A 23,722-nucleotide genomic window follows, 5' to 3' on the forward strand; every position below is an offset into this window, starting at 1 on the left:
AAGTTGGTTGAATGGGTTAAAAGTTGCAAATTTTCTGGAGTGTTTTTGCATTGTCTGAGCCACTGAGCACGTGGGGGTGTGTGTGTGTGTGTGTTTGTGTGTTACTTTTTTATGTGAGTGTCAAAAGACCACACGCAAAGGGGGAAAACAGTTTAGGCCTGCACTAATTTGACATGACTGAGTGGACTGTGTGTGTTCCACATCGGGTCTGAGATTACCTGTGTTTCTCTTTGTGGTACACTGTTTGTAATATCAGTGGCACTGGCAGACCTAGCTTATGGACATGTAAGCTTTTTAAATGTGATTTTGCAGGATATCTTAGCTGTGCAATTGCTGCCAGGAGTAGACACAACTTGATACTTAAACATGAGTTTATAAGTCAGATAAAACCAATCACATCCGTGTAAAATAAAAAAAACGAAATTCTTTTTTGCACCTTCTGATGTAACAGCCAGTCATTTAAGGGGGGTTGTCAAACAAAAAGTCAAACCTGGCATCGTATACACAATTGCAAAAGCAGGCTCTAAACTTTGACAGGGTGCGGCAGGCTAAGTGTTGGCTTTTGGGGGGGGGGTGTGTGTGTGTGTGTGTGTGTGTGTGTGTGTGTGTGTGTGTGTCTGTGTCTGTGTCTGTGTCTTAACCGCAGAGTCCACAGAGGTGGCCTAGGGGGTTGTATCCATGGAGGGAGGGGATTGTTTGTTCTGGTGGACCACACAGCATCAGTTTCTCAGTCTGTGTGTGTCCCTGTCTAAGTTAGTCTGTGATTATTTTGAGCAACATTTGTGTGTCAATAAACATGCTGCTGCATCCAGACAAGACTTTTTTTTTTTTTTTTCCCCCCTCTGCTTTTTTTAACAGGAATTTTGATTATTCTGCTAATGGTGTGCTCCTTTGGTGTGTCTGCTGAAAGGCCCCTGACTATCAACCAAAATTTAAAAAGAAACCCCTTGAATATGTGTTTCCTTCTTCTTGTTACTTGGTAAGTGATCATTGAAAATGACTACTCCAGTTGTAACAGAAAGATGCAAAACCAAAACCTTTTCTTTTGTTGTATTTTTTTTCGAAGAAACAGGTTTCTCAGCTCTGAAGCATCCTAAGTCTTGACACTTGATGTATAAAGCAGGGCTTTTGTTGAACCAGGAGCAATGTTTGTGTCGAGTGTGCCTATGCAGGCATTTAGTTTTGGCTGTACTCTGCCTGCTGCAGTTTGGTAAGGGGCTTCCAGACATTTGCAATATGTAAAAAATGCATGGCAGGAATGGCTGCACACCACATGGGTGTGGGCTGTATCCTGTCTGCATTTCTGGAGCTGCAGCCCCACTTTACGTGCCTTTCTCTGGGTGTGTATGAGTGTGTGCGGGCTCGCGTGTGTAGTTGTGTTTCTATATGCATGATGGACTTCAGTTTTTAGCTCTGGGCCCTGTCACAGAATCTGCTGGAGGGGTACATTTAATTCAGTTTTGTCATGGATCAGTGGAGAATGGCAGTCGTGTTTTTGTGTATGTGTGCGCGTGTGCACAACCCTGTGCGTCTGTTGTGAGTCATTGATCAAATATTTTGCTTGAAGAGAATCTGAGCGCTCCCTTAATGGGGCCTCAAACTTAAGCATTAGCCCCTCCCCTGTGAGCGGAGCAGCCTCCTGAGTGGTCAGCTTCTTTGGCGGACTTGGGATTTTACCTCCCAGGCCCCTCCCTTCAGGCATTTGAATTTGCCATGACTCAAGTCTTTTTCTATTTTTGAAATGTGGCTCCTAGCTCCCAGAAACAATAGACAACAACAATTGTTAGTGAACTGATGCACATAAGTGTGACCAGTTGAACTGAAGCTGATTGTGGTTGAAGTATACTTCAGCCACTGTTTTTTGTCACATAACTTTTTTAGGATCAAAGTTCAGTAAGTGAATTCATTCATTCACAGCAAACATCCCCTCACCCTCATAGAAGTTGTTATACCACTTGAGCTACACAACTGCTCTCTATTTAACAGGTGTTGCGATATTATTAAATAATGAAATCAGGCCCTACTGTGAGAGAATAAATTTCTGATTTACATCCCAGGCTGCAGAGCCTTCTGAACTGCAGCCCGATGTCAGGGCCTCATCCACCACTCACAGCTAACTGATTACTTTTACCTTTAAGAACATGTAATCCTCTGTGCTGCTTGTCAAAGAAGAAGAAGAGAGAAATATTCCAAAAAAAATACCGCATTTGTTATTTACAAGCAAAGACAAAATTAGACAGAGAAAGAGACCTCTGAGTTGGTAGTGTGTGTTAAGCAATGAAGAAGTTTTGGCATGTTTGACCTTTCTGCTTGTAAACTAAATTGCTGCTGCTTTTAAAGGCAAGCTATGTTTCTTATGGTTTGAACAACTTGGGAGCAAGAAAGGGTTAGGGTCACAATACATGTGATCTAGGGTTTTTGCAGCTTGACTCATGATTTGAAAGAATACAAAGTTGTTGGTTTTATTTATTTATTTTTTGGTACCACAAGTGTGGTACAAAACTGTAGTACTCTTGTAAACACGTGTAAATTGAACTACACTGTGCAAAGCTTTTACATATTAAGTGTAAAGTGGGCAATTTTTCAAAAATAACATGATAAATAGGTTCTATTTAACTTCTTACAAAGTAACATTGGAAAACTAAAATTAAATCACTGTTTGTTATGACCGCTCGGCTCCTTGGTATATTGGCTGTTCCAAGGCATTCTTCTCTGGACTTGGGATTTCTCAGTCTTTAGCCTCTCCCTGATTTAAGACTGATGATGATGAGATTAAATCTCTGTGGGGGTCAGACCATATGTTGCAGGGTCTCTGTAGATAGTTGAGTCTTATATATTTGGACTTATTGTCCTGCTGCAGAGCAAATTTTGGACCATTCAGACTCTACCCTGCTGTTACTGATGATGGATGAGAATCTAAACAACTAAAATTTTTGTGCACTTCTGCATATGTGAGTGTAATAATCCATCTGTGTGGAGGAAAGCTCATTCCCTGACAAATGCCATGTACCTAGTTAAAACAAGTTGTGTGGCTTGCTCATAAAATTTATAACTGAGGTTTCCAGAGAAGGTTATACATAGTTGGCCATATCTTTAGTCTACATTTGTGATCAGTACCTAGTCTATCTCTGGCATTTATTTTGTGACCATAGAGGCCCTTCACCGCTTATTCAAATCAACCTGAAGAACCAAAAATAATTAATCAGACCACATTATTCCAAACAATATGCTCCTCTTATGATTTTGCACATTAAGCCCCTGATTGTGCAACTTCTTATATCCTTAAAGTGTTAACTTTTCAACATTTTACCTCTTATTAAAACTCAACATGGTGGCTCGACAGAGAAATACTGTATTCATCCCTTTGGAGAAATTCAGGAGTTTCACCTCCAGGACTAAACCATGACACACATCTCAGGCTCAACTTGAAGTCCCATTGTAGCTGTATTCGAACAGACCAGAGCACGACTTTGTCCTGATGGACCGTTGTTGTTCCTTCTTTGTCTGGAATGTTCTGAGAATTAAGAAAAATGCTCATGATGCACTTGGGTGAGGTGAAATGGCATTAAAATTTAATCCTTTTCCTCTCTTCCAAACGTGTCCTTGACTGGGCAAACATGTAGTCTAGCCGGCAGATCTGAAGACACAATCAGCCCATTTAATATGGGAGCTGGAGCTCAGCAGTATTGACAAAGGTGTTATCTCAGTATAGGTTATGTGGTGATGTTTTGGGTAGGGGTATTGGTAATTTCATTTATTTATTTATTTGTAGATGTGGGTAATTTAGTCACGGAGAGGAAAATGGTCAATAACGAGCAGGACAGTGAGATGAGCTTAGACAATTTCTCTCACTTCACTCTAGATGGGGTGAAGCCGATTAAGTCATGTCACAATATTACCAAAACCAAGGCCACATCTTAGTATTGATTTTGTATTGATTGCTCTTCCCTCTATAGTAAGTAAAAACTGTTTTGAGCAGAGATTTTCAAGGAGAAGGCAAGTTTGCAGCTTCTTGCCTCCAGCCCCTTGACCACACACTATATCATAGAGGTGCAGTCCGTTTGTCACTGCAATAATGGTCTGGTGAGCTCTCCACCACTCCTCTTGTCACCCTCAGGCCTGCTCTTCCCATTGCTCTCCCCCCCCCACTGTCTCTCTGCCCATTTAGGTGACCCATTCATCAATAATTGATAATTGGTTGGGACAGGTGAGATGGAGAGGCAATTTGTAGAGAGTATGGTGCCGGTGCACTGCCAGGAGATTGGCTCGGAAAAAGGAAGGACTGAGGTTTGGGACTTTAGTTGCTACTCAAGGACACACAGCCAGGGGCTGGTTGGCAGCTCCAGCTGCTGATGGGCCACTATATACACCTGTCGTCTCCAGGATGAATACTAATGTAGTATGGATCATAAATGTAGAGAATGTAGAGAAATTGTGTATATATATATTTTTTTTTTTTTTTTTTGCCTCCAACAGAACACATGCCTTCAGTAGCATTTTTTCAGGTTGGTATCTAACTTTCTTCGAGGAGAGATGCTAGGTCATGTTGACTATTGTGTCTAAGTCACTCACCTGTATGGTAATTAAGAAGCTCATGTATGTACTAGGGGTGGGAATCTTTTACTATCTCACAATTAGATGGAATTGTTGCATAAAAGCAATGTCACATATAGCTTAAGTAACAAAAATAAGTCTCTCTTTATACAAAAATAGTGCAGTTAAACATGGGTTCCTCATTTAGCAAACCTTCACCACACTGTGAAGCTCATGTCACGCTCAGTCTTTCCGGGCATTCGGTAAATAGGGCCCTATAAAATCTGCGATCACGGAATTAGACAATAAAAACTGAATTCATTATGAACACAGAACTGGCCGACATTTTACATAGAAGTTCCCCCCCCCCCACCCCCCTGGAATACAAAGGAATGCATCTGTCGGGAAAATGTTACACAGGGCTCACTAATAACGCACACCCTCCTACCCTCCTACATGAATGAATAAATAAATAAGAAGTTAAATTCTCTGTGTGGGCACTTGAAATTGTCTAAGTTAATTGGTGACACAAGACTGTGCAAGGAATGGTGACCCCACCAGGTCCTAGACCAGACTAGATGAGACCAAAGACAGGACCCCTCCAGAGACTAGAGACTAGATCAGACCTGACCAGACTAGACGAGACAGCGGACCCCCCCCCTCCAGAGACCAGAAACCCCAGTGAGGGGAGTGACTAGATTGGATCAGAGACTAGACCAGGACTAGACCAGAGACCGTTTCTTGTTTTTTTTTTTTTTTTTTTTTTTTTGGAACAAAAAGGAAGTATCTGTCAGGAAAATTCTGCGAGGTGGTCACTAATAATGCATGCCCCCCACCAGAAAAGGCAGCCGTCTAAGTGCTAAGTCAAAGGAGAGTCACTCACTGAGCTCAACACAAAGAGGTTGACTATTATTTACTTCAATGGAGATGTCAGTGATTGGTTGAAAACCAGAGTATGGGAATAGAAGACATTAAAAAGTTTATTGTGGATTTGATATTTCAACCAAAGTTGCGGAAACGTATGTTTCATTGTTTTATTGTTATGCTTTTGCTTAAATGTGTGGAAGCAGCTAAGTTTCCAGTTATAACTGAAGAATTTGTCTATATTTCATTACTTAAAACACTGTCTCAGGGTTACATTTACGTAAAATGCTAAAAATCGAATTCTCAAAAAAAAAAATCGAATATTGGAAAAATTAAAGTGGAATTTAGGAAAAAATAACGGATTTTATAGGGCTCTAGTTAAAAAGCAAAGTGAGTCCAAACTTTGCCTTCAACGAGGACAGGGCTGGCTGACTCACTCTTTACTCCATTATTGTAGTTTCCTCCTTGTTTTGGTGCTTACCGCGCATGCGTAAGTTCCAGAACCAGCTCTGTGGTGTCACGACATCCCACATACAAAATGGAGGCAGACAGCCTGTGGGGGTGTGTGTCTGTGTGTGTTTTTTATATACATATGTATGTATAAGCGATTTTGGGACATTTTAAATTGATTCTGAATCGTAGTGAATGAGAATTACGATTCTTGTATAATTTTTTTTTTTTGGTGGGGGGTGGGGGGTGCACCCCTAATATGTATGTACTCAGACTTTTTTGCCGATGCAGGTTTCCTGCAGTGTTACAAAGTTTAGGCACCCAGTGTTTCCTGAAAAAGTTCCCTATTACTTTTTTTTTTTTTTTTTATGAAAGCTAATAATAAACACCAGCTACAATGAGATGCTGCATCACACATAAAAGGTCGCATATTTAATTAGTGAGCCACTTATTTAAAGTTTGATTTGGTCTTTTTTGTCATTTCCTGTCAAATATTTACTCTTGGCTGTCCAATAAAGGCAAAACAAAGCCTCCTAAATATGCAAATGCACAACAAATAATGAGATGGTTTGTGTCAGTATCTGATATAGCTCAGCAGATGAGCAGTGGATCAAGTTTGCATGCTGCAGTGGATGGAAAGGAAATAAATCAGCAGCTACTCTTGTTGTGATGGTCAATGCAATATGTTTGAGTCTTGGGTGAATAGATGGAGTCAATCACCTTTTGGCCGTTGGACTACTTGTTGACGTTTCATAGACTGAATGAAAGACTAAACCGATTAAAAGACTGAAACTAAACTTGAGTGAGATAATTGTCAGATTAATCAGTCAGAAAAATAACAGTTGATTAGCTGAGGACCGAGGAGACATTGTACATTTACTGATTAATCAGAGCAGCTTGTTGCAATGATGGGAGGTAAAGAACTGCCTAAATTTGTACAAGTAGGGACACATAGAAACGAATGGCCTAATCAGGTCCAATCAAGTGCACTTAAACTCTCCACTAACTAGCTGTTAGAAACCCCCAACGGCTTTGCTATTGTCTGACATTGTTGAAATGTTTAACCTGTGTGGACAAGTGACTAGCTCAGTGCATATTTATCAGTATATGGACACATGTTAGCCTGTAAGTTGTCCTTACTTACCAAAATGGCAATGTAGGTTTTAGGTTACATTTACAAACCATGTCAGAGTTGCAGTTTGTTCAGTAGAGAGTACTTGCAAGTCAAATTTACCATATTTTAAATGTTAAAGTTGGGTACGTGCCAAAGTCCATCCCCAAAATCAAGCCTCCTTCAGGTTAAAAATGTCTTCTGCATGAATTGGATATTACTGTCTTTCTTTCTTTTTTTAATTTACATTTTTTCCTTTCATTTCAACTTAGCAGCTTTGGGGGAAACAACAACAGGTTTTTGTTTTTTTTTTGTTTTACAGTGACTCGTGTATTTGGCACAAGCAAGTTTTGTCAGTAACTCTGTAATTTCAACTTTATTCTGTCTTGCTTTATCAAACCTTTTTATTGTAATTCAGTTCCTGGTGGCAGAAGCACTACCAGTTTTGAGCTAATGAGCTGCCTGACTGGTTAACTACTGGAACATGAGTAAATGCCTTCACATGTAAAGTAAATGTAAAGCATATGCACATGCAAATTAAGTCAGAATGAACCATCAATTAAATAAATATTTTTGATATGTTACGTGTGGATGGCATGCTTGATGCTTCTCCAATTCTCTCTCACACACACACAAATTTTGTCTCCTCACTCACCCTCCTACAGCATCCCACGTTTTTTTTATTCTCTTAAACCCTTTTTATTTCTTTTATTAATAAACTCAGCCTATATATTGTTACTTTTACATGGCAAATGATGGAGCAAGGCCCATGCTCTGTGTGTGTGTGTGTGTATGTGTGTATGTGTGTGCACTGCCTGAGCACTGATAGTGTGTCTTCTGGGTGCTGAGTGCTGGGCAGAGTGAGGGAGTGAAGGAGTACTTATTGATTTTGGCCACACATCTCTTCTCCTGAAAATCCCTTGATTGCTTTTGTTCTGCTCCCCGTCTCCCTCTTTCTGTCTCGCTTCCTCTAATGAAACTCCAAATGAATTGGAGCACGTACTGACTGCTCTCTCTCTCTGTCCGTTTAACTTCTGTTCCCTCATTGTCTTCGTTACTCTCTCTACCAATTTCTCTCTCTCTCTCTTTGTCTGTCTTTCTCCTGCTCTCCCTGCTGATTTCTCTATCACCCCCTTTCTTCCTCTCCCTTTCTCCTTTTTGCTGTTTTTAAGTCTCTGTCTTCATCTCATGCTCCCTTGCTCTTTATCACTTTTGTCACACTTTCCTGTCTCCACGTTCTTTTTGCCTATTTTATCTGTCTCTCTGTTTATCTGTTCTCCTGTCAGTCTCACCCTCTTTCCCATCTCAGTTTTTTTTCCCCCTCACAGATGAGGAAGAGTATGAAGTAGAGAGGTTGTCTACCAGCAGCAGCTAAATCTATTCCTATAGAATGACTCAGGCACATGACCTACTAAAATAAGCCTCAGGCTTTCAACTGTTGCTCTGTCCATTCATTTTTCCACCCTTTTCATATAGTGTTTTCAATTCTCCTTTTCTCTGGATGTGTGTCTATTGCAAAGGGATTCTCCAATGTTTCCCCTCAAATCCAAGACAAGATACCAAGCTTATAGGTATCTGTCGATTTTCCTTATTTGCCACTTTGGGACTTTGGCTAAAAAGTCATCATCACCAAGTCAAACAATAAAGAAAAGCATACCATTTGTTCATTTTAGAAAATGTAATCAGCAGATAAAACTAAAATGATTAATCTATCAAGGTTTTTGGCTACTGACTAATTGTTTCAGATCTAAACTATATTGTTGTCCTTTTACATTGCATTCTGCTTCTTTTATAACAGGTTTCCTGCCTAAAAAAAATAGATGACTCAAGTAGCATTGAATTGATGCAGAATCTTAAAGGGGACAGAGAGCAGTGTGACCTGTTGGGATACTTATGTAATAAGGGTTGAAACACAGTATTGGAAGTAAATCACTATGGAGACATAATATTAGGGAGATTTTATTGAAATATTGGTGTATTTATACAAACGACTCTAACCCTTTTCCCCAGGGACTTCATTGTTCCAGCTCATCAAGTGTCAATCCCTGTGTTTTATGGCCTCTTTGTGCACCTGATAAAAATTGTGTGTGTGTGTAGTTAATGTGTTGGGTAGTTTACCCCATGGACGCAATTGTTCCGCCTCATCTGAGGTGCACAGGTTTGACCTTTGCTCTTTTTTTTCTACTCCCAGGGGAGCTGGAGGAGGAGATGGAGAATCCAGAGATGGCGGATCTCCCCGAGAAACAGAAACACCAGCTGAGGCACAGAGAGCTCTTTTTGTCCCGCCAACTGGAGTCTTTACCTGCCACACACATCAGGTACACTGCCACACATCACTGGTATTCAACCACTTTTTTTTTTTTAATTAATTAATGACAGTGAGAGCATTTATGAGCCAAACCAGTATTTTAAAGAAGCCATCTTCATTAGCCTTTTGCTGTTTCTAAAAATACAAACACAATAATCCATCTTTATTTGATGTACAGTTTGAACAGTGAATGCCAACAGAAATGTGCTTTTACATTTAGTAGTCATTAGTAAGCTACAGGCAAACCCACCTAATAATTATATTATGAAGATGCATAGGAAGCAGAAACTGGCATGTGCTCCAATACAAATATTGACAAGCCATTTGTTGAGTGCAAATTCAAACTGGATGAAGTTTTACAACTTTACACTGGCATGCAGTGAGGTTACACAAGGTGTTTCTCACATTGCCAAGCTGCATTTGTTTCATACCAGAGATGTGTGAGTAATTAGCTCATAAATAATTTTAATTAAGTTAAGGGGCTCGGAGGACGGCTGGACCCTGATTTGTCAAATATCAGGCTGGGCCAACTAGAACTAAATCAGTATCATCGTGGCAGATTTTGAGATGCAATCACATCAAGGTATCCTCTTACACTGAAGCAGAGGGGAGCTTGGTCAAGGCTTACCGCTTATATTTTGCACTTATGTAACTAGTGTCCCATGGACTTGAGTCTGTGTTTCATGTAAAATAATTGATCTCTCTTTCCTCCTCTGAGTCTTTTCCAAATTGTTTTTCCTTCCCTATCTTCTACTTACTAACCATCTCTCCTTCTCTCCTTTCTTGCCGCTTCACTCTTTGCCCTTTTCCCCACTTTTTATTTATATATATTTTTGCCTGAACTCCAGGGGGAAGTGCTGTGTGACACTGCTCAACGAGACAGAAGCCCTGAAGTCTTACTTGGACAGAGAGGTAAGTGGGCAAGCTCTTGATCTACAACAGCATAATGTTGTCTACTAAAGTGCAATTAGGTGCATTAGACGTCACACGTCTCTAAGACAATGTGTAAGAGAGTGTAGAGATTCTTGTTTCCAGATAAATTATTCAGCATGTTGACCCAGAATGTTCTTTTCACATACAGTAATGAGGAGACAAGAGACTAACAGAGAGGAAATAGACACAAACACACACACACACACCCCTACCCCTCTCTGTTTGCAAGTTTCACTTCCTGTTCCTTTCATTGCATCCTCACGCCTTCCTGTCATTTGTATTTCCCAGGATGCTTTCTTTTACTCGCTGGTGTATGACCCTCAGCAAAAGACTCTGCTGGCAGATAAAGGCGAGATTCGCGTTGGAAACAAGTACCAGGCCGACATCACCGACCTCCTGAATGAGGGTAAATTGTTCTTAAATCTTGTTTTAATTGACGCAGTTGTCAGGGAAAAGTTTGATATCGGAGCTGCCCATTATAAGTTTTCCTGCAGGGGACATTTTACCCTGCTGTGTACTTAGATGTACTTTTTCTTTAAATCTGTTTTTCAGCATTAACAGGGTAGAGACAGTCATACTAAATTATTCAACTTTTCATGGCTGTGTATCGTCTCAATTCTCAAGAACACTTTGTGAACTTTAAGCCGACCCAAACCAGTAATTACTTTGTTTTCTCATAGGTAAAGTTGTAGCAGGGGGGAAAAAAATCCCAGCAAACTAAAAATGACTAACTTAAGTTTCCACGGCAGTCACAGTGTGGCAGCGTAATTATACATAATCAAACCATTTAAATTAACAAATCGCTGTCTTTGTCCTGTACAAGTGATAATTCTACCGTCACAGAATTTAAAAGGATGGCGTCCATGTTACTTCAAAAAGAAATGGTTTAACTACTGCACAACTGCAACAACCATGCCAACAAAATGTGATGGCAACAAAACCTACTTTTAAAGATGAAAACAAATCTCAAATTGTAAACAGACACAGTCAGTGATTTTGTGCAGCTGGATGTGATGAAACCTATGCATTGTTAGCATGTGTGTGAATGACTATCTGGAACATAACACGTGTTCCAGATAGTCATTCACCGCCTGAAGTGGAAAATACTACATGTATACTGTGGAGACCTTACTGTGAAGGATAAGGCGTCACTGTTTTATTTTTTGTCATTCTTCAAATCCAATAACAACCAAATCCAGTACTGTCATTTAAATTTTTTGCTTCTTTCCGCAAACCTCAATCAGACTTCCCTACTGTGTCGATGGCACTCAGCACAGAGCCAGCTTTTTCCCAGTGAGGAGATGAATTTTAAAAAATGGGTCACAAATATACAGTTTCCTTTTTTAAGCAATAATTTCTTAATACAGCTGGGCTCTATAGTTGTACAACTTCCCTAAAGTAAGGGAAAATAGTTGGGAATATTTTTCAGTTATGCATTTACAAAGAACAAGCCACTCAATAAAACCAGGTGGCTCATTAACTTGCTTAATTGTTTTTGGACATCACTGGAGCCTTTGGCGTGAGTATTATTTTATATTATGCTTAACAAATCAAGTGATTATTGGTTTTGGTATATTTAATATCACAAGACTTGTCCTTGAACACCACCTTAGCCACCTTAAATATTATTGACTCATCAATACTGTAAAAATCCATAATTATTTAATTCAAGACATTTTGTGCCAAATTTCTGTACAAAATGGTGACTACTTTTCTGCCAGACTCCTGGTTCAGTGTTTTGCCAGAATTTTATTCTTAGCAGGTGGGTAAACCTCTGAAATTCCAATTAGGCCACCATGGGACACCAAGTTCTCTAATTAAACTCATGTTAGTGAAATTTTTTTACATGTGTTAAAAGCTCAGGCTGGTTGGCTGCAGGCGGGCAGAGTGCACTTTTTCAACTGTGGGATTCATTAATGCTTTAAACATGGGAGAAAAAAAAAGTGTGTTTTGGGGTGGGGGGGCAGATTTTATTATGCAGTTTACAAATTTGGAAACCAAATTTGGACAGTCTTAACTTTCTGTATCTGTTTGTCTTCTGGGTTCATGTAGGTGAGGAGGATGGTAGAGACCTGGAGAAACTAGAGGAGAAGGTCTGGGACCCAAACAGTTCACTGACAGAGAAACAGATCGACCAGTTCTTAGTAGTAGCTCGGTAAGTCAAGATAGAAAAAAACTAGTAGTAATTATTTCATAGTATCAGGGGACCATTTAGATTGTTTGCTTTTATGTCAAGAGTTTGCCCTTGAGAAACAAAACCACTGTCATGTCTGTTTTGTAAATACATAGTTCACCCATTACAGGTTGTTAGCTTAGTTTCGCGCCAAGGCTAGAAACGGAGGGAAATATCTGATCTGGCTCTGCAGAGGTAACTAAATCTGCCAAACAGCAGCAGTAAACAATTTGAACATAAACATTTTGGACTTGATGCATATGGTCCAGCAGCAGTGGTATCCAGGAGGTTTTGCTCATGTACCCAGAGCTACATGAATCTAAAGTAAACACGAACTTGTCCAAGAGAATACAAGATTAAAAAAACAAAAAACAAAAGATACATAAGGATAAAAAATTGTTCATGTTTGTTTAGAGCCAGGCTAGCTCTTTCCGCTTGTTTCCAGTCTTAATTCTAAGCCTACTGCCCCTGAGCTCTTGCTTCATATTTAATGGACAGTCACCCAAGTTAAACAAAATTCTGTTGCCCTAGCAGTTCTGTGTGAGAACTAACAAGATCATTTTATCAGGAATCAGCAGATTTAAAACTTTTGCCAATTTCTCTTTAACCATTTTTGCACATTATTAGTTCAGAAAAAGATGTGATGGTGAAAGTGAAACCCAAAGAATGTTTCCCAAGTCTTCATCTTTTACAACATGTTCGTCTTCCATAGATCAGTAGGTACATTTGCCAGAGCGTTGGACTGCAGTAGTTCTGTTCGGCAACCCAGCCTTCACATGAGTGCAGCTGCAGCCTCCAGAGACATCACCTTGGTAAGATACGCACAAAATCTTCACACCATAGGTAAAAAGTATAGGAGAAAGACAGGGCAGTTCATCAAAGGAAATCCTTATATTGTACATGTATACTTGTGTGTGTGTGTGTGTGTGTGTGTATTTGTGTGTCTGTTCGTGATTGCTGAGGCCTGAGTCTGGTTATCCATAACAAGCACTTGGGCCTGAAGCCTGGTGTTGGTCTATTCTGCCTTAGATCTTATCCTCATGTAAAAAACATAGATGAAAGGCCTTGTAGCTACACAGAGACCAAAGCCTCGAGCAAGGGGCTGCACATAAACACTGTGGATTGAGCAAATAAAAATATATCATGCCAAAAAGTCAGAAAAATATTACAGAATTTCTCTTCATAAATGTTCCAAAAATAATGACTGAGTTTTGAGACCAATGTGCTTTTCTATTCTGTCTATAGTTTCATGCGATGGATACCCTCCACGCCACAGGCTACGACATGACCCGAGCCATCGCAGCGCTGGTCCCTCAGGGGGGACCCGTCCTCTGCAGGGATGAAATGGAGGAGTGGAGTGCCTCGGAGGCCAACCTTTTCGAGGAGGCACTGGAGAAATACGGCAAAGATTTCACCGATATCCAGCAGGATTTTGTGAGTAACAAACCTTATTTTCATAAAAGGGGATATGTGTATTTGGTTTCTTTATTGTGATTTAGATGAGAAAATGGATGCTACTCGTGTGCATATTAGGTTAGTATAAAGACTAGTCACAGAAACGCACAAAACTTGGCCCTTCTGAAGTGCCTACACTTCTCCTGGCTACCTCATGGTGACAATGAGAGTACAGAGACACACAATGTGTCATTTGTACACTCTGGTGTGAATTAGTGAGCTTTATATTATGTAAAAGTTTGGCTTCAAAACAAGTTTTATTTTAGTGTATTACTATTTTTAATAAAATGCAAAAAAAAAAAGCAGCGGTATCAGACATAGGAGTCGTGTATATTTGAACAAAGTGAAAGAGGAAATTTTCAAATATGTCCAGTGATACATAATTGTGTAGATGTGTCGCAGCTATTGTTTATGTCTCATATCTCTGTGTGTTGGGGGTCTTTTTAAAGACTTTAAAAGTATTTATACTTCAATAATACTGTGTCACATATGCATGGAAGACATACTGAAATCTTGAGTTATGCAGCTAATCGTTAGCTGTCTTGAATTTGGGATGCCAAAATCTAATTTAGAAATCTTTACTGTAAGTATTCAGTGCATCCATAATTGCAGCTTATGAGTGCACAAAATTAGAAACCACAGAATTAGAGCCGAACTTCTGCAGCAGACAGCGATGAAGCACAATAGTAGGAAGCTAATGCGGCAGCCAGTTTGTACTATAGAATGAAACGCTAAAGATGAGAGCGATGACGGGTCATCTCTAAAAGCTCTTAGCAAGTGTCCGTTTATAGCCAGCAGAGAGCTGCCTTTCTTGCTGTTGCCCGGCGCCATCCTCTGCTTTCAGCTTGAGGAGAGTGGTGCTGCCTTTGGCGGCCCTTTCTACTCCACATTGTGCTCAGCCCTCACCGTGTGCATCACTCCACCACCTGGTGGCCGGCTGCTGCTGGTGCTGCTCATCCTCGTTTCCACCCAGGCCTCCTCTCAGCAGGGATTACACCACCATTATGGGTGGGGCCACAACTTGACAGCTCATTTTTCTTTCAAACTTCCTAGAGGAAAGTTAACAGAACCATTTCAGTTTCAAGAGATTCAGTTGCCAGTTTGCTTTTTTTTTTGTATGCAAAACCAGACGTGAAATATTTGCCAAACTTTCTTATATCCATTACTTTTGCAGATATATTTAGTTATTTATCTCAAATGTATGTCTTCTAGTTTTTCACATCATTTCCTGAAATGGTTCAGTGCTGTTGACTCAAATGTTACATTTATATAATTTCTCCTTAACCACAGAAAGTTTTGAAGATGATCACTGTTTTGTGGTGAGCCCATGTAGAACATATATCATGCTCACTTCCTTGCCTGATTATTATTTATTTATTTTTTAATCTAGCCACCTCACTGTGATGTCTTGCCTCTGCCGTATTCATTATTTTGTCCTTTGTCTCCTCCTGTAGCTGCCCTGGAAATCCCTGACCAGTATTATTGAGTATTACTACATGTGGAAGACCACAGACAGATACGTACAGCAGGTAAAAATTATACACCAGGGATTTGGGAAAAACTAACTGGCTGTATTTTTTCTGGATTATTATGATTATTACTCATTGCCAAATAAGTTACAAATAGCTGTTTTTATGAAAGCTGGATCTGATTTACTTTATTTTAGTGAGTTCAAAGAAAAATATAAGAAAAAATATTATTGAGGATGGGTCATCTATTTGGTTTAAAGTATATTTATATCTTTTAACATAAATTTAGCTTCAAAACTTTTTTTGAAAATACGACTTGTTTAGGAATAAAAAAATCTGAATAAAAATAATCATCTTTATTCATATTAAAAGTGGGTCAAGTATCAATATATCAGTTTGGTTCCATGAACATTTTTCAAATTAAGTAGTTTAATGGCGTCCAAATTCCCAGTTTGATAATTTCTCCCTTCTCCCCTGTTCTTTCTGTGCTCCAGAAACGGTTAAAAGCAGCTGAGGCAGAAAGTAAGCTGAAGCAGGTCTACATCCCTAACTAGTGAGTACTTTGATGCAAATTTCTGTGTTGAATATTGGATTAAATTAGATTTCAGAGGTCACCATTTATACAGGACCCCTTCATCTGACTACACTTCGATACAAAGAACCACTGACCTTAGTAGCCATGTTTCTGGTGTTTTTAACAATGGACATGTTCTGCTATTGTCAGTGCACAGACCCTTCTTTCTTTCTATTAGTATTCAAGTATCACAGCTCTCACTAAAGTATCAGTGTCTGTGGCCGCAGCCTGATGAATGTTATCAATTCTCTTTGCGACTGTACACTGAGTAGTCTTTCCTGACCTTTGCTGCTCTGACCCTGTGTCTCTTTTCTCTGCACCAACAGTAACAAGCCAAACCCCAACCAGCTGAGTAACAATGTAAAGCCAGCTCTGATGAATGGAGCAGCGGGTGCAGGGGTCCCAGGACCTCCAGGCTCAGGGCAGACACCCATCTTGGGTAGAGCCTGTGAAAGCTGCTACAGTAAGTCATTCGCACATGTAACAACAATAGCTGCAGCTCCTTTGCTTCTTGAAACTAGGAGTTGTCTAGTAAGGGTCTGATTTAGTCCAGTAAGTGTTGTTATGCTGCAAGTGATGAACATAGAATAACTATTTCAGCTTTCTTTTGGCTTGAGTGAAAGACCAAATCAAAATTGTACTTGTTAAAAGCTTATTTCTGAGTTTATTCATTCAAGCCACTTCTTGACTCTGAGACAAAACAGAGGAACTTTTGATGCATTAGATAACTACTATGTCTGCAGTTGACCTCCCAGGCAGGGGATCTTCCAAAGACTGTCAACTGTGTGAAATTCAGAAAAGGGGAATTTTAGTCCCACGTCATTTGTGCATATTCTGCAGTTTGTGTTTATTTGCCCCACACATCCGGGATCTGTACAGCTGTAAGACTATGTCTTATTGTATTATTTCCTTCAAGTCTCTCTTTTTTCCCTCTGGCCTCTTTATGCTTATGAAATGTATTGATGAAACCCAAAGATCGCTGTGAATGTATTTGATAATGTTGAAACACTTTCACCTTAAGTGGAGCTGCATCACTTTGCAACACACCAGATGAATTCACTTTGAAATGCATCTTCCTCTTGACTTCGTACACAGTTGTTCAGCCTCTTTGTTTGAATACACAGTAAGGGAAGACCTTTTGAATACATTCAATACCTTTGGGAAATGGTGGTATCTGGATGAGAATATCACCAGTTTATTCCATATGAAGGGCTGAAACGGAGAGAGCTATGAATGTACTCAAATTGTCAATGACTAATGTGAAGATCTGCTGCTGTTAAAGGCTAATTTCCGTCTTTAATTGGAAAAACAAGTAAATGAAAACCGTTGGTGTGTATTTGTGATTAAGTAGACCATATTAGAGAATCCTTTTGTGCTGAGATTTTAAGAGCTCAGCTAGCAGCAATAGATTAAACACTACCCCGTACATCCAACTAAGGTCCCTCAGTAAATCTTACATATCTCTGTGAAAGACCACTAACTTATTTAAAAACTAACATTAACTCTGTGCTGTGTGAAGGAGGCACACATTTGATATTGGATTTACAAAATGGAGGGGGGAGAGTAGCACTACATGCCCTGCAGAAGTGTATTGTTCAAGTTATTTTAGTGGTTGTGGTTAATTCACTAATGAATGATTAAAGATTTTTCTCTCGCTTGAGTGCACATGAGAATATTCATGATTATATGTGGATTATGAATCATCAATAGTGTGTGTTTGCACTCACTTTGTGTGTGTGTGTGTGTGTGTGTGTGTGTGTAGCCAGCAGCTCCTACCAGTGGTACTCATGGGGACCTCCCAACATGCAGTGTCGCCTGTGCGCCTCATGCTGGACATACTGGAAGAAGTACGGGGGACTGAAAATGCCCACGAGACTGGATGGAGAGAGGCCTGGACCTAACCGCAACAATATGGTACACATTAAGGCACAAAAGCACACACACTGAATGCGTCACTGGACAATGAGTTTAGTTACTCTGCAAATCACAAACAGCAGCCTTATTGTTTTCCTTAAAGCTGTGTCCTGCATTTAAAGGAATAGCTCATCAGCACTGAAAATCCCCATCTAATCACTCTCGTCATGCAACTACCATTTCATTCAGCCATTGTTTATTATGGCAGCATCTCGTGGTTATTTTCATCATCCGTTGATCTGCCATTCTGAATGGAATTGGTTCTGAATTGTCAGAAAAAATGTCAATAACAATTTCTCAAAAGTTTTTTTTTTTTTTTTTTTTTGACAGTTTTATGCCTTAATACAAAAACACAGGAAATCAGGAAATGCAGACACAAAGACAATGCGCACACACATACTGTGTATGTCTATGTTTTATCAGTGAATTGAATTTTATATCACATATACAGGAAAATAAAGGGTGTATTAATTATTAGCTGTTAAATGACAGATTGTCTGCATTGGCTGGGGTGAGTGTGTTAAATGAAGTTGCTTTATGTTTAAGGCATCTGTCGTGGTTCTGCTTGCTTCTCCAGAGCCCCCATGGCCTGCCCCTTCGGCACAGTGGCAGCCCTAAGTTTGCAGTGAAGACGCGACAAGCTTTTTATCTGCAGACCACCGCCCTGACACGGATGACTCGCCGCCTCTGCCAGGACATCATCAGGCCACGATATCTGGCCCGGCACCCCTACCTCCCTGTCAACACAGCAGCCATCAAAGCAGAATGTAAAGGGCTGACCCCATTTTAAGCAACAATGTCACAAATACCAGTCACCTTGTATTGTGTTATTGTTTGTCCTTTAGCCTGACAGCTGGACTGTGTCATCCATTAAGCTTTCTTTTCTTTCGCTGAATTTCTACAGGTGCCCTGCGGTTGCCAGAAAGGCCAAAAAAGCCGTTACCACTGAAACCTGTGGAGCGTAAACCCCTTGAGTCGGTGGTTCGGTATTTAGGTAAGAAGAAGCCTGCATCTGGAACTGAGGTCACATTTCAATAAATAGATCATTACGGTTGCTTCTATTTTGTGACACTGGGAAATTAAAATTCATCTGTGGTTACTTTCACTTTTAGAAACATGCATTCAAATGTTTAAATCTTGTTAGCATCTATAGGTTAGATCATTTTCTGTATCTTGAACATGTTTCGCCACGATCTGAGGACGAAAAGAAACAATTTACAGTAATCGCAAATGTGTTTTCTAAATATCTGTCACTCCTGCATTGCAGAAGGATTTGCAAATTTTGCAGGGCTTTAAGATGTTCGTGCGTGTCTGCAAATAATAATTAAAACACATCAGAGGAAATGATTTCATGTCATAAATATCTCACATGTTACAAATTTGCTGAAACAGGCCTCATTCAACAGAAACACGAGTCTTACCTCTCCCAGTATTTGAAAATAATGTATCCCCTCCTTTAGTCCTGTCTTCTTAATAACCTGCTTGGTTCTCACGCCTTCTCTTCCTTCCATTTCTGTTCATATTACAGAAGCACATCCCTGTCCAGTCAAGCCCGACCCCCCAGCTCGTGGAGGGTCCATCTCTACAGGCAGCCTGACGCCCATAAAAGCCTCTCCAATCCTGAACAACGGCTCCCCCACCATCCTGGGAAAACGCACCTATGAACAGCACAACGGACTGGACGGTGAGTGCACAAACAGAACAGCATCCAACTTTGTCAGCATTTAAAATTGCTTTTTCAGCTTCCAAGTCAAACTCCTTGTATGTAAGGGCCCCTCCACCAGATATACACATGGTGTACAGTTCATGAGAAGAACTACACAGTCTGTAAAACCAGTCAAAGAATGCCCTCTGAGGCTTTGTAGGAAGCTTTCCAAAGCTGCCTTTTGTGGTTTTTGTTGCCTTCGGACTAACCTTGGGAATAGAAAATTTATGAAAAACTTGGATGTCCGTGGCTGGAAAGAAGTGAGTGTTTGAGAGAAAAGGTTTCTGAAAGGTGTATTGGAAATAGAGGAGGCAGTGTTTTGACCTATTGATCAACCCCAGGACTCACCAATCTTTATCGAAACCGTGAAGACATCTTTTTAAAATGCCGTCACTTATAAGTTAAATCAGTGCAGATACTAGCACACTTTCAAACATTAAACATGATTAAATATGTTCTGTAGTTGAAAATTAAGGTGACAAAACATAATTTTGTTTTCTGCTGAAATCCAACAATCAACAATTATATCCTCATCAAATTTACCAATTACTTGGTAGATTCAAAATAAGATCACATGTAAATGCTGCTCTGCTAAACCCTGACAATTTGAACATTTAAGGAGACTGTAAAGGTACGCCTCTGCTCCGTGGCTTTAACAAAGTTAGAGCCTCTGCAGAGGGGTTAAGAGTTTGTGTGGCACTCTTATTTTGCGTTTCGGGTTATGTCCCACTTACCCTCTCCCCTGTGAATGTGGGGAAGAGACAGACCGAGAGATCAAGACAGCGAGAGTATGCCAGAGAAAGCCAGAGAAGGAGAGAGAGCGGATCGGCCTCGCTGCTTTAGCTGGAGGCTACAGTCAATGTTGTCATGGTAACAGTGAGGAGGATGAGGAGGGCTTGGTAAGTGTATCCTGAGGGGGAGCATCTCCACTGGTCTGTGAGCCCACCTCAGGCCCAGGCTTGGATAACGCACCAGGAGGAGATTTGGTTTGGAAATGAGTCAGCCCCCAGGATTAGGGATTAAGTCCTTTTTTTTTTTTTTATCTCAAATTTATAGACTCATTCAATCATAATATGGTAATTTAAGTGAATGAAAAGGTTGCTGTGAGTTAAATTGATCTAGTGACACCATCTGTGCTGGTCAAAAGTTATCATTTCTAAAGTAATTAGAGATTAGAGAAGAGATTTTGTAGTAATCCCGTTTTTTGTTTTCAGTTGAATTTTGTGTTGATTTTTTTTTTTTTTTTTTTTTTTTTTTTATTGAAGATTTTTTTCTGTTCTGTAAACCAGAGGTCTGATGTCTTGTTTACAGAACAAATATTATGGTAAATGAATTAGACTTTATCAAACAGACGTCTTGCCGCATCAACAAATCATAAGAATTCAGACCTTGTCTCAGTCAAATTCTCTATTCATCATGATGATGAATAAAATGCATTGATTTTTTTTTTTTGGAAAAGTGGTATCTGCAATGTGATAATGTGCCGCTGAGCAGAGAACTAATTTCTCACTCAAATTTACTTCAACACAACCTAAATGGGGAAACCAGGTGGCTGTTGTACTGTGTGGAAGTGTAAGTGTGAGAGTAGTTAATGTGTGCTTTGTTTTGTTTTGTTTTTTGGTCCATTTGTCTCAAATAAAATAGTGTAAGACTTGAGAGTATAACGAGGCAGGTTATGGAACCACTAGAGGGCAGAATATTTTAACCTTAATGTATTTGGTAGACGCAGTGAACTGAGACTGTTTTTATTTTTTTCAAACAAGCATATCTTGTGCTCTTCCTCTCCTTTAGGCTCTAAATCCAAAGCCCTGGCTCCACAGTGGGATATCATGGCCAAGCGGATGAGTGAGGTGGGGCGGCCCTCGGCCTCGCTGCAGGACGAGGTACATGAACTGGACTGAGCGCTCTGTGGGAACAACCTCTACTGCAAACCTCAGTGAGGTGAGACGCGTACCACCGCTGGGCTGCGTGAACAACATCTTTAGATTCACTTGGCAACACTTAGTGTTTTCTGTTCACCCTGCTCGCAGTCAACGTCCTTTGTGTCTCGTTCACAGCAGAGGGGGATGAAATGGGAAAGGCGTTTTCCAACAAACCACAGCCAAGGGCAGCTGAAAGGAGACGACAACATTGGCCACGATTGGCCACCTTTCTTCAGTCAGCGCGGGGACTGTCAAACTGCTGAAGACCAATCGATAATCGATCAGTTTGGCTGTGGTCAATCAGAAGACTGACTGACTGTACAGGACTGTGTTTATTACTTACATTTCTTGTTATTACTGTCATTGTAATTATTGTTATTGTTATTATAATTTTTTTTTTACCAACTATAACTCAGCTTATTGTTTGTCGATCAAACGATGGAACTTGTGAAGTTTCATAAAAAATGCTTGCAAAACCCTGTGGGAAAGGGTGGAAGGACTATAACATAAGCCACTTGCATCTTCTACATTTTGTTTTGTTTCTGTTTTTTTTTTTTTGTTTTTGTTTGTTTGTTTGTTTTTTTTTTTAACAAGTTAAATTTAATGAGGAGACGCACTTTTATTTCAGCAACACAGGTTAAGTCCTTGTCTTTTGTTTCAATGAATTTGAATGCTTTATGGGAAATCTTCTGTTTTGTGAGCCGGCCCTGCTCTTTGGCCAGAGAGGTTTAACTTATTGCGAAAGACTTGCTGTTTTTTCTACCTTTTTCACAAGTAATGCATCTATACTTCGATAATGTAATTAAAAAAGACAATTGATTTTCCCTCTTCTTTCGGTGTCTGTGTACAGATCTCAGCGGCGTCAAAACTTGCACTCCGTGTCTCTTTTCAAGCTGGTATTGATACATTTTTCTGAGTCAGACAGGCATAAAAACGAGGCATATGCAAAACAATTGGAGACTTTATTTTCTATCATTTGTGCCTGGAAAATATCTGCAGCTGAAAGAGAAAGATGTTTTGTACAGATCGTCTACAGACGCAGCTGAAAAGCAGGAATGTACTCTGCTTTCATGTCTGGTTATTTTTTCAATGTGGTTTTTTTTGTTTGTTTGTTTTTTAAGCTCCAACAAATTTTCAGTTAACTGTCATCAAAGTCAGTTTTTATAAGAAAAAATATACAAATCCAACACATTTGCTGCCGACAGTTATTCGTGTTGTATCAATTTATTAAAAGTTGAGTTTGGCTTTTTTTTTTTTTAATAATAATAATCATTATTATATATATGGTATTATACACTTGTACAGTTGGAGGAAATCAGGGTGAATCAATTCACAATAAATTCAATACACTTTATATACAAAAAAAAAGTCACATACAAAAGAGACAACAAAAAAAAAAAACATTTAGAAACTATATGAAGATAGTGAAACACCACTGAGATTTTCTGAGACATTAAGATAAAAAAAAATTATTTATAATTGTATTTGAGTCCACACATATTGATACACTGTGGAGAAGAAATGCATGGAAAAGGGACAAAAGAGAAATGAGCTAGTTGGACTAAATGAATGTTCATCCTACGAACCCGTAAACGTGAAGGTTGTACCTGAATGGCTCCGTCCAGGCTTCAATTACAGCTGCATCCTTTTTGGAGCCGCTGGTGTTTCCTTCCAGGGAGCTCAGGGGTCGCTCTGCTCTTCACTCCTGTCTGTGGTTATTTTTGTGCAGCGGAAAAATCTCAGTATTGATCTGCAGTATCCACCCCTGTTTATTGTGGAAGGAAATCTGTACCTTCAACTTCTTGAGTGAGCGTCCTCCTCGCTGCTGTCTGTTGGCTTGTATTTTTTTTTGTAGTATCTGACATCAAGGCCAATTGAGCTCATATCTGGCTTGTGGTATGGCCCGAGCCGACAGATAACATTATTATAGTGCTCTGCAAATCAATGAGTGACCTTTCATGCTGTGGACTTTTCCCTTTACAGGACCATTAAGAGTGGATGCAGTTATTAGAGTCTATTTTAGCAACACCCACTCTTACATTATCATGGATCACTCTGTTTAATGATTTTTCAACAACAGAGCTTTTACTGCACCCGTCATTAGAAAGGGCAGAGCTGCTGTTACTGGAAATGCACCATGAAGCTACTAACTCTGCAGCAGTCGGGTGTCTCTTTCTGCTCTTATCAAACTTCAGTGTGGTGATTTTCGTTGTTTTGGTGAAATCACGTCCAGCTAACCGGACAGTGTTTGGTTTTTTTTTTTTTTTCAGGCGAACGTTGGAAGTGGATGAAGATTTTTAGTTTAGATTTG

General features: G+C 39.8%; 1 protein-coding gene across 2 annotated transcripts in view; it reads left to right on the forward strand.

Moving 5' to 3' along the window:
* mta1 (metastasis associated 1) overlaps positions 1 to 22,235 on the forward strand; it is a 35,749-nt gene extending 13,514 nt beyond the window's left edge. The window contains exons 4-18 of one of the 2 annotated variants that reach the window (XM_029493332.1): positions 9,150 to 9,276; positions 10,115 to 10,178; positions 10,488 to 10,605; positions 12,252 to 12,354; positions 13,085 to 13,184; positions 13,618 to 13,806; positions 15,282 to 15,356; positions 15,791 to 15,849; positions 16,197 to 16,333; positions 17,633 to 17,784; positions 18,362 to 18,551; positions 18,689 to 18,778; positions 19,313 to 19,468; positions 21,281 to 21,430; positions 21,550 to 22,235. In XM_029493332.1, coding sequence (XP_029349192.1) covers positions 9,150 to 9,276; positions 10,115 to 10,178; positions 10,488 to 10,605; positions 12,252 to 12,354; positions 13,085 to 13,184; positions 13,618 to 13,806; positions 15,282 to 15,356; positions 15,791 to 15,849; positions 16,197 to 16,333; positions 17,633 to 17,784; positions 18,362 to 18,551; positions 18,689 to 18,778; positions 19,313 to 19,468; positions 21,281 to 21,390 — 1,670 coding nt within the window. In that variant the 3' untranslated portion in view covers positions 21,391 to 21,430; positions 21,550 to 22,235. Of the gene's footprint in view, positions 1 to 9,149; positions 9,277 to 10,114; positions 10,179 to 10,487; positions 10,606 to 12,251; positions 12,355 to 13,084; positions 13,185 to 13,617; positions 13,807 to 15,281; positions 15,357 to 15,790; positions 15,850 to 16,196; positions 16,334 to 17,632; positions 17,785 to 18,361; positions 18,552 to 18,688; positions 18,779 to 19,312; positions 19,469 to 21,280; positions 21,431 to 21,546 lie in introns of both variants that reach the window. The other variant, XM_029493331.1, reaches the window with a different exon arrangement.
* The last annotated feature ends 1,487 nt before the right edge of the window (positions 22,236 to 23,722 follow it).

This window comes from Echeneis naucrates, chromosome 22 (genome assembly GCF_900963305.1).
Source record: "Echeneis naucrates chromosome 22, fEcheNa1.1, whole genome shotgun sequence".
NCBI lineage: Eukaryota > Metazoa > Chordata > Actinopteri > Carangiformes > Echeneidae > Echeneis > Echeneis naucrates.